Source organism: Stegodyphus dumicola, chromosome X1 (assembly GCF_044657685.1).
Source record: "Stegodyphus dumicola isolate Sdum_Otavi_A_Nest chromosome X1, ASM4465768v1".
Taxonomy (NCBI): domain Eukaryota; kingdom Metazoa; phylum Arthropoda; class Arachnida; order Araneae; family Eresidae; genus Stegodyphus; species Stegodyphus dumicola.
The window spans coordinates 134,041,002-134,052,343 of NC_140780.1; the positions used below are offsets into that span (position 1 = coordinate 134,041,002).

The window sequence follows — 11,342 nt, forward strand, 5'->3', positions numbered from 1 at the left end:
TTTACATGCACATTATTTTTTGTTGTTTTTATACTGCTTTATCAAATAAAATCAGTAATTATACATTTTAAACTAAAGCAAAATTGTTTAAATTTAGTAAACAATATTTATTTTTGTATTACTATTCTTGGTTGTGAATACTATCATAATGATTACCTTTTATACCTTCATAGTCCCCACCGAAAGGAGCGACAATACCTTACCGTCCAAAGCCAGCCATGCCCCCTATCATCTTTGCCGGCGGTCAAGCATACACAGTGCAAGGACAGTATGCAATTCCACATCCAGACGTAAGAATAGAAGTAATTTTTTTAATTAAAAAGTAACAGTTATGCCTATAAATGTTACAAATTTAAAAAAAAATTCTCTTTTGCAGTGTCAAGGGGTGGAACTAATGAATCCACAGGTAAATGAAATTAAAAATTTTGAAATAAAACCTAGTAACGTTGTTAAGAGTTAACTACGGATAGATTTTTGACTGTCTTCAGCGAGATTTCGCGTCAGATTCAAATGCAAATAAACGCTCAGGTTTTAAGCTAAATAAGCCAAATTTAATTAGATCGGTCTTGAGTTACAAAAACTAAAAATGACTCACTGCAGTTTCAAAGTATTCAGGCATTCTATTTCAGATATCTTCACAATGACAACCTTAATATCAAAGCATAGAAAGATTAAAGCTCTCTTGAATTCTCCATAAATTAAACTTTCGCTAATTAGATTTCTATTAAACAGAATTTGCTCCGGAATATATTTCAAATCCTCATGATATTTTGTTCTAATAGCAGGTGACGCTGCTCTTCACATCTCTCAGTAATAAAAGGAGAAGTTTGTCCATGAGTGCATTACTTAAGTATGAATTGGAAAGGTCTAGAGCTGCAAAACTTCATTTTAGCACATAGGACAGAAGAGGAAGAAGCGGGTTTGACATCAGAATTTCACCACTGGTTGCGTAGGTAGAATTCCACCGCACTAATTGTACAATACCGCCTTTTGATATAAAACTCCTTAAGGAACGGATCCGATGGTCATCAACACCTCTTCCCTTACCATAAAACCAATCAGAAGGATTTCAGGCTATGTTAAATGCCCCTATGCCGCACAGACACTGTACAATAACAATTAGCCATGCCTACTCCGGGATTTGAATCAGTATCCTGCGATACGGCAACTAGTATCGCTAATTACCTTAGCGATCGAGGCGGAAATTTTGCAGACAACTTATCCAATAGGTGTGAGCTTGCTCTTTTAAGCACCTTTTCCATTTTTAATGAAGAAATGACTTTTTATCAATTTTTCGCCCATATCCTTGCTCTAGGATCGAACTATTCATCGTAATAATCATTCAGTGTTTGCTCCATTTAGCTTGAAAAATAATCTTCCAAGTAAATTTATTCCGAATGTTTAACTTAGTTTATCGATTTATGGCGAATTTTCTCTATCATTATATGTCCAATATTTTTAAATTCTAACTTCGGAACTGAATGTGCACTACAGAGCACAGAAAGCAACCGATTTTACATTCGTGAGGACGAATAAATTCCGTCTCAGTTTCGATGGACAACAAATCGGATGACGGATCCACAGATCTCCCATCGCTCTTCCTCTACCATCAAATATCTAGGCAGAACTTTCAGCTTGCCAGTATTTAGAGCGCCCTCATGCCACACAGACACTATACACTTACAAACATCCCTGATTTTCCCGAGATTGGAACCCGGACCCATCTGCATGGCAGCCAGTGTCGCGAACTACTATATCGATTAGGGCGAGGTGGTCCACAGCAGAGTCAACTGGATTCTCGTAAACAAATGCTTTCAGATGTCGGTATGCATACATCGAATATAGCACTCAACGCTGCTGATCCAAATCATAAAACTTCTTAAAGACTGATAGATACTGCTGTCTGCTATCTGTTCAATGTCCTTCATTTTTTTAAATAGAAATCAGATTTTCTAGAAGATATCTAGGGTGATGAAATATGTATACATACAGATAGAATGTATACATCATTATCTTCTAAAATTCCTTATCTTCTAAAATACATGTAATTTTTAAAGTGAAGTCATTTTACTTTAAAAATTTTTTTTTTTAATTTTTTTAAATGAAGTTATTACCTTTTATAAAATTATTTCTATCAACATTTCTGTTCCAAGTTAATCCTATTCCTTAATACCCCTCTTTCTGCAAAAGCTGAAGGAAAGCCTCCACTGCCTTTCTTAAAATAAAATTCAAATATTTATCACACTTGTAAACACTCACCTAGTGCATATCATGTTTAAAAAGCAAAGCTTCGTCCTTTGGTTAGAGTAGTAAATTACGAAAGAAAAGTACTAAAGAATTTAAAGGTGGTTGCTATAATAAATACATTATTACAGTTGTAGAAAAGCACTACTAAATTTAAAGTTGGTTGAAGTAATACATACATTAATTATAAGTGCATATAAGTATACTTCTCAATTCGTACAACTGAAATCATAGATTAAAAATTAAGATATCACGCTATACATTCATTCTCATTAAAAGCCATAATACTTTCTCCATAAATTGTTCAGAAATGTAAAAAGATCAGTTTGAAATTAGAAAAGTAGAATCAAATCCTAATGAAGATAAGGTTATAAAACATTCTAAAAAATGCTCGCTATTTTGCATTTTTGCCTTCAGCGGACAATTCAGTCTTGCTGATTGCATAAAGAAATCTACAAATATGCTGCCAAGAAGGACTAACACTGGAATTAATGACAAATACGTATAATACACATATTTTTCTACAAAGAGGAAATGATAATCATTCTAACTCACGTACAGGGTGATTCGCTATCGCATGTTAAAATTTCTGAGAGAAATAAGCTAGTGAAAACGTAATTGGGATTAGACAGCAATGCAGCTCGGAAACGCCATCGGCTTGTGCAGGTGTGTAGAGAACATTAGAAACAACACATAAGTGAAGAACATTTTGTTCATTAAAATTGTGGGATCTAGTCTTTTAGCTATCACGCAATGTAATAACTACATCAACTGAAGTGTTAATCATTGTGCCTTTTCTTAAATGCTTGAAGATAAACACAACAGGGAAGGGTGTAAAAGACGTTTTTATTGAACACAATATTTTACAGACGGCACGAACTTACGTGTTTATAGCAGCCATCGACAACTTGCGATGAAATACTTAAAAGATAACGTAGCACTAAATTTAAAGGAAAAGTAGTGCAGTACTACTCAATTCAGTTTAATCTAACAGGTTAACGCAGAACCTACACCAGCAGAATAACAATTCGGCAGCAAAGATGCGAACCTGATAATCAAGGCTAATAGCTGGTAGAAATAACAATGTGCGCTCTCAGTAGCGATAGCACGCTCTGACTAAACTTTTCGCTCCAACAGTTATAAATACTCTAGTTCACCCTAACTAATTTACATACTGGCGAGGAAACGCGAGCGGAATAAGAGAAGACAGAAAAGGCTAACAAATTAAAATAACTATTAGCAAAAATAAATTAAATCCTATAAAATATAATTATTGCGATATTAAAAGAGATCACAGAGGATTTTCGAAGTCTCAGCCATCAGCTACAGTACAAGCCTGATGTCAGAGTCGCATAGAATCGCAGACGTTTCAAAATTTCCGGGTCATCCATGGACTGCCACAACAGAAAATGCAGACGTGAGAGACAAGATTATCCTTACTGTCTACGGATGCACCGTACAGGTCCAGCTAGAAGTGAGTGGGACAGCAGAATTTCACCAGTAATCTTACAGATTTAGTCACACAGCACTACCTACGCGTCTCCGCTCCAATTTTGAATAAGCGGGGACAGGGTGTCTCACCCCTCTTTCCCTACCACCAAACTTTTCGAAAGGACTTTCGGCTCGCCATTGTTTTAAGTCACCCCATGCCGCATAAACACTATACACATTCTTCTTCGGGATTTGAACCCGAGTCCAACGATACCAACAACCCGAGCCAACAACGCTGACAACTAACCACTATATTAGATGAGTTGTCAGCCCAGTGAATTCCAAGCTCAGATGTAATTATTTCTTTGTTCCCTACTAATTACGGACCTTTTTAGTATTCGTATCTTCTTAGAGTTTTCCTACTTTTCCCTTGAAAGGGAGGAATACATTGCTTATAGTCAATAAAGCATGCGACAGCCAGCAAGAAGGAGAAAGTCGATTCACGGTAAATCGATCATTCACTCACATTCAATCACGTTATTTTATTTAATTTCTCATTCATATAATCTCATGTTTTGCGGGAGCCAAAGCATGTACGATACAAGAAAGAAAATAAAAAATAAAAAAAAGAAACTATAGAGTTTTTTGGTAGCATAAACTATTAGTAACAAATTCCTAACAGACGTTAAGGAAATTATCTCTATGTCTGGAAATCAACCCACAGAACCTTGAAAATTTGTTAATAGCCTTTTTATTAAATCAGAACTTTAACGGATAAACAAGTCTCGTGCTTGACAAACTAGCCAGCACATGTGGAGAGCCAACTTAAAGTAACAATCAATTTAAATGTTAAATAATCTAGTAACCAAGGGCTACACAATTCATTTTGGCGAAGCTGGCTTATAAATCTAACCAGCGTAAGTTTTCAAATATTCGGCAGCAATAATGCAAAGCCGAGTAATTCAGACAACCAGAACTGTGAGAAACATAACGTGCACACACGCAGGCAGAAACACGCTTTGACTTACAATCCAACAAACTTGGCTTAAATACTTTAAAACTAAAGTCTCCTTCTCAAGAGAGAAATGAGAGTAAAGATCTAAATCATAATAACCAGTTAAATTAATTTATTACATTACCAAACGTTATAATAACTGAAAAGAAAAACTGAAATAAACCTTACGTTATATTCTTAGCACTCAGAAAACAAATGAAATAGATTAAGAAATTTAAAAAAAAATAAGAATAAGAATTCGTAGTAAGAAATTCTTTTTTTAAAAGACTTTAAGCTTTTCATTAGCTCTCATTTTGCTTCTGTTTTAAATAAATGCTGTACGATTTGTTTTGCAGCTTACCAAGCTGCACCAGTTGGCTTTACAGCACGCTCCACTGCTGCCAGGACACAGTGTTGGAACACTGAGCCCTCAAGGTAAACACATTTAATTTATTTTTACGATATGCAATTACTGCATAACATGTAACAGTTTTAACTAGATTATAAATTATCTTGAAATAAGACTACTATGTAAAGTTGTACTATGTTAAAGTAAGACTACTGTCAGTTTTTAAAACATATCGAATCAGAAGAAAATTACTAGATTTTCATTTGGAAAACGCCATAAAATGCTAGACACAAGGAAACACCGAACACTTTAAAATTAGACAATGTTCAAGCTTAGGTTAACATAAATTTTGAACAGATGGTCATGTTCCGAAAAAAAACAACACTCAAGTAAGAGCAGTAAGAAATGCTATCTTGAACTGAATTATAGTCTAACTGAATTTTATTCCCGCTAATTTAATAAAACTAAATATCTAATTTATAATCTAAATATATAATAATCTTCTAAAACATAGAAACTCTGCTACTTAAACAAATCTTAGATAACGTATAAATTTAACTAACACTACTAATATTTAAAAATATTTGATATTATACTGAACAAAGCATTTTTAGATGATGTTTTGCGATTCAAAATGATTCGTAAATGCTTCAATAGTTTCCCAGCTCATAGGAATTCGATATCTTACAAAAATTAAACCTGAAAATGCTTAAAGTAAATATGCGTATTGTGTATTGCGTTGCCATCAGATAAAAGCATGTAACGGATTAAATATGGCAATACTTATCCTTTCAGTTTTTGCAAGCATTCACATGTACATTGCTATTTAAACTCTATTTAAGAATACCTCAGAATATGATCACCTGAAAATCATATACGCCTAACGTAACCCAAACCTGCACATGCATTGAAGAAATTGCAGATATCAGTTCTTTATCATCTAGCTAAATTTCATTTAACTTCAGGCCACAGTTTTTCAAAGTCGCTTTTTTTTTTTTTTCGTGTGATTGACAGAGAGAGAGAAAATTCTATCGCATATAACGCTGAGTACCAGTTTGAATATACACGTTATCGAATTACGTATATATTTTAATAACAGATCTCAAAATATGTTTTTTCTTGAACCTGGGAACTTTTCTTCGCGTGAAGACTGCTATCAGCTTTTAAAATATAATTCAAAGCTGAATGAAAATTACTAGTTTTTCATTTGGGAAGCCGCATAAAATGTTAAATGTGAGAAAACTTTGCAGACTTAAAATTAGGCAAATTTCATTAAATAATGAAAGGTGTTTTGATAAATGCGACAGGCTTTAAGGAAATTGTTTCGGCAACTACAGAAGGCATCCTGGTAACCGACGGACGATTGTTCGAGTTTTCTTTTTCAGGCATCATACTCGTATTTAAGCTTATAAGGTATTTCTCTCGCGTTCCTAGCGTGCCTTCGTGGTGTAGTGGTTCTGCACGCTGGGCCGGTATTCCAGAGGTCCGCGGTTCGATTCCCGGCGAAGGCGTTGTTAATTTTTCATCTTTCCTGCTTCCAGAGTACCTAATGTCTCTACGGGGGCGCCCGAGCTAAAAAGGGTGTTGGATATTCTCCTCACCCAGGATTTGGCGATTGGGTCCCCTAAAAACCCCAGTCGCCCTTTAAAAGGGGAAGTATATAAGGCTCCCGCCTTCCTAACGTGCCTTCGTGGTGTAGTGGTCAGCATACTGAGCCGGTATCCAGAGATCCGTGGTTCGATTCCCGGCGAAGGCGTCTTTTCTAATTCCAAAAATCCTAATGTCTCTACAAGCTCTTTAATGCAAAATTTTAAGAAAGTTTTGGGAAAGTAATGTTTGTCTTTGTTTTGTAGATATTTACTATATATACGAATGCTAAATTGCACTAATGAGTACTCTAAATTAACTATAGAATGCAAAGCCGTTTACAATTTTTGAACAATTGTTTATTTTAAAAGAGAGAAAGTATAAATTAGATTTGTGGAAAATCTTGGACAGTTCAGAAAAAGAAAACTGAATCGCAACAGAACTACTATGACTTTTTTAACGGAAAAGTATACAGTTTATTCTGATGAAAAACGAAATATTTTAAGCATTTCCTCTGAGATGAGAAAGTTAAACACCTCTGCCGTTAGCAATTGCGCTGGTATTATTCAAATCTTGAATAAAAATAGTTCGTAAGAAAATATAGGTATAAATAAGAATAAGTCCTTGTAGAAGTACCAGTTTTCGCTAATATCAAGAATAAAGAAAATATCTGTGATACAGGTAAATACCTCAATAATAGTAATACCAGAAGAAAATGCATTGTTTTGGGAAAGTACTGCAGGAAACAATAAAACGAAAGTTTTCTTTTGTTGTTTAATTTTTGTTGTAATAGACACTAAATTGTAAACGGAGATTAAAAAATTTTCTCTACTACTCAATAATAACTTAAAATCTTCTTAAATAATTGCAGGGCCCACCAGCGGCCGAGCGGTAAAGTAGCTGAACACTGGTCGGTAAAGTAGCTGAACACTGGTAGTTCGGTTCGAGGTTCGAATCCCGCGAACGGGCTGGCTGCATGGGCGTTTTAGTGGTTTTCCCCATGTGTAACGTGCATACGAGCCAGTTTCCCTTAGAAAGTCCTCCACGAAGGCATCCCTCCCTTTAGGCAGATAGCCCTCGAGGCTTTACCATAATCACACACACACACTTAAATAATTGCAACAAAAGTTTGTTTATAATGATTTAAAACAATTAAATATATGAAATGTGGCAGGAAAACCAGTTTTGAGTGTTTTATAAAATCTTCATCCCATTATTATTACTTAACATTTATAAAAATGGTATTAGAAAAAATAGTTAAAGCATGTATCACGGTATATTATTTTGCAACTCATCTTATGCATCGAAATGTATGCTCGAAGTATACGAGAGTTATCTAAAGTTATATTACCTAATCATAATTAAATTTTAGAGCATAATAAGTCTGCAGTAGGAAATGTTTTTCTTGAATAAACATATGTAGGGCTTAGTTGTTAACAAGTAATTATATACAAAATTTAGATATCGACCACGCATGTTACTATTACAAAATGTCTTTATTTTACTTTGCACCTCATTAGAATGTTAGTTTTACCTGTGTATGAGTGTGTGTATGTGTGAGACTCTGTATCATAGCAATAGTCGTTTTGCCCCAAATTATGAAGTTTAGTATAGAGTATCAAACTTTTGCTACAAAAACCATAATTTACCCAACAAATCGAAAACGAGCCGTAACATTAGAATATAATAAATTTACCCCTTTCATGTGCTTAGCAAATTTAAACAAATAACAGAGAAAAATGAGAACTATATTTAGTTTTTCCCATTAAAAGCAGAGGGAGCTATATCAATCTCCTTCAAAATGTATAAAGATTTTTTTATGAAACCAGTGTCTGCTTAAGATTAAATTTTAATTAATTTTAAGTATAGTTGATCCTTGGATTCTATTGCATATATCAAAGATTTTAAATTTTATGATTTTTTTTTTTCCTTCTTGTAAGCAATTCGCTCTACCTAAAGGTATTTCATATGGGGTTTACTATGCTATTTGAGGCGTAGAATATTATAATAAGTATGATGAAACGTAAGGAAACAACTCGCTTTTTACTGCAGTGCTTTATTTACTGTATTGACTAATCTACAAGCGGAAATGAACAGCGTTGTGCGAATTTTAAGCAGGTAAAGCTCGAGCTCAGTAGAACAGGAGCAATAGAAAGCACCTACAAAATTGTTACATACTTACTGTGATATTTTACGACACATAATTTACCTTCACTTTTGCATACATTTCTTTTTATTTTCCTATTAAAATTATTAGAAGTCTGTATTTGCTTGCGTGCTTACGTCTTAAAAAATGTTCGCTTTTCTTGACAGATCTGTGTTATTTTATAGTAGTAAATGGTGTTGGTGTATTTAATTATGGCAAAGCACACACTAGGGCTATCTGCCTAAGGGGAGGAATGCCTTTGTGGAGGACTTTCTAAGGGAAACTGGCTCGTATACACGTTACACATGAGGAAAACCACGAAAAGCCCATGCAGCCAGCCCGTTCGCGGGATTCGAACCTCCGACCGAACTACCAGTGTTCAACGACTTTACCGCTCGGCCGCTGGTGGGCCTATAGGAGAAAATGATAAAATAGACTAAAAACAACATAGTATGATATACTAATTTTCTATTGTGTCTAACCTATGTGGTTTCGTTAGTAATTTCACAGATTCCTGTCATTTTGTTTTCTTATTCATAGACAAAAATTCAGGTACACAGAGCTGCGCAGTTTAAACCCGCTTACTTCAAACGTCAAATGTACATTGGTCTGTTTACTGCCGTGAGGAAAAAATGGTGGTAAAATATCCTGTTGAAAATCGGCTTGTTCTAAATTTTTAAACATTTTTCGGAAGAATTTGAGATATTTTTAAATTAGTTATTTTTTACATTATTAAAAATTTATTACAGCCTATAATTTTTAACCAGTAAATATTATTCATAAGATCATAATGAAATTAATTCTGTGTTGAATAATTTCAGATACGTCTTATAAAGAAACAAAAAGAAAACTAGTAGTTACAAATGTACATACTCAATAATTAACATTTCAGTAATATTTGTAGTTATCCAATTATTTCATAATTTCCAGTTTTCATATCTGGCTTTTTTCCGAATTCTAAACATGAATTGTTACAGATAAAAAATTATTCATATATATATATACATCACTTACAAACAACTGCAACAAAAAAAAGTAATCTGGAAATCTATGAAAAATCTGAAAACATCCTTCTATCTGAGTTTGTTTTAAACTCAAAGGCCTACTGAAAAAGGGAAAGTAAACACAGCGCACTAGTTTACACAGAAGCAATATTTCTTTTGTCTTGATATCTTTTCACTTTTTTAACAACAATCCTTTGAAGTAATTGAATAGGATTGTGAGCATATAAACTTACAATCTGAACTCAGATGAACTGTATGGTTCTTAAACTTCATATGTATTTGCTTATTCTGATTTTTATTTTGCTCTAATAATTAAAAATTCTAAAAGTGCTGTGCTATTTATGTACTCAGGTGATCAAACTCCTAGTAAAGTTCAGTATTTTATAGTACCAAACATTTCTTGTCCTCTTTTGTAGATTTAATTTAATGAAATATTTCACAGGATCTTTATGCATCCCTGCTCTGGCGACTTTGGCAGCCACTAACAGTCTGCGACCGGGCACAGCGGCCACAGCTCTGGCCAGCGTCACCACCACCACAACTGAAATGAACATCCCCAATGACCTGATAGGATGTGTCATTGGAAAAGGAGGGGCCAAGATCAATGAAATTAGGTACAGAACTTCGTCATTAATAAATTTCTGTTTGAACCATACTTTACAGGCTTCTGAACATAGTACCCTTCTCTCTCTCTTACAGGCAACTCTCAGGGGCAACCATCAAAATTTCAAATTCAGAAGAAGGATCTAAAGACAGAACAGTTGCTATTTCGGGAACTCCAGAGGCTATCAATCTTGCCCAGTACCTCATCAATACCAGGTACCTTATTTCATATAACACTATTATCTCTTGCTATTAAATATAAGCGGATATTCCTTTCTTTTCTAATTAAAAAGTAAAATTATCAATATTAAAGTTATTTAGTGTTTCTAAATTAGTTTAACTGGTCGTGGTTAGGTGTTGCATTCTGTTCGAATGAAACATAGTTCTATGTTCCTCAGGCATTTGATAAATATAAATAGAATACCCTCTTTCCTTAGATAAGAGTATCTTTTATAAAATAATGTATAATCTACAATTTTTTAAAATTTAATTATTGTATATTTTAAATGAAATATTAAGGTTATTTCCATCAATTTTAAGACTGAATGTGCTTTAATATTAAGATAATATTCCAATAAATATGTTTATATTCGCTTCATCACTTTGCCCAAAATGTAGAAACTATAAACCATTTAGATTAAAAAGGTAATCTATATGTAAATGTTTTCGAATATTTTAGATATTTTAGCTGTTTCAGTTTTTCACAATGCAAAGTTCAATTTCGTGTTTCAGAAAAAAATGAACCTATTACATTTGAAACTGCATCAAATAGCTTTCAAAAAGAAGCATTTATAATTACAAACAAAACAAAAAACACGCTTTTGTTTAATTTATAAGTTATTCTACTTTGAGAAGAAACAGTTTTGTGGTGTTATGTTTAACTTGGTACTCAGCTTCAACTTCAGGCCGAAAAGCGTGTCGCCAGAATGGCCCGTTCCCTTTTATTCCCTGTTTACCTTTTGTACCCAAATCTCCATCCTCCAT

General features: G+C 33.9%; 1 protein-coding gene and 1 long non-coding RNA gene across 9 annotated transcripts in view; one reads left to right on the plus strand and one right to left on the minus strand.

Moving 5' to 3' along the window:
* Positions 1–11,342, plus strand: part of LOC118185019 (poly(rC)-binding protein 3-like) — a 263,776-nt gene that overhangs the window by 192,459 nt on the left and 59,975 nt on the right. For 7 of the 8 annotated variants that reach the window (XM_035354792.2, XM_085807094.1, XM_035354794.2 and 4 more), the window contains 5 exons: positions 174–290; positions 377–406; positions 5,026–5,104; positions 10,198–10,369; positions 10,455–10,574. In XM_035354792.2, the coding sequence (XP_035210683.1) occupies positions 174–290; positions 377–406; positions 5,026–5,104; positions 10,198–10,369; positions 10,455–10,574 (518 nt within the window). The remainder of the gene's footprint in view (positions 1–173; positions 291–376; positions 407–5,025; positions 5,105–10,197; positions 10,370–10,454; positions 10,575–11,342) is intronic. The other variant, XM_035354793.2, reaches the window with a different exon arrangement.
* LOC146993270 (uncharacterized) overlaps positions 1–11,342 on the minus strand; it is a 118,303-nt gene that overhangs the window by 100,194 nt on the left and 6,767 nt on the right. The window lies entirely within an intron of this gene.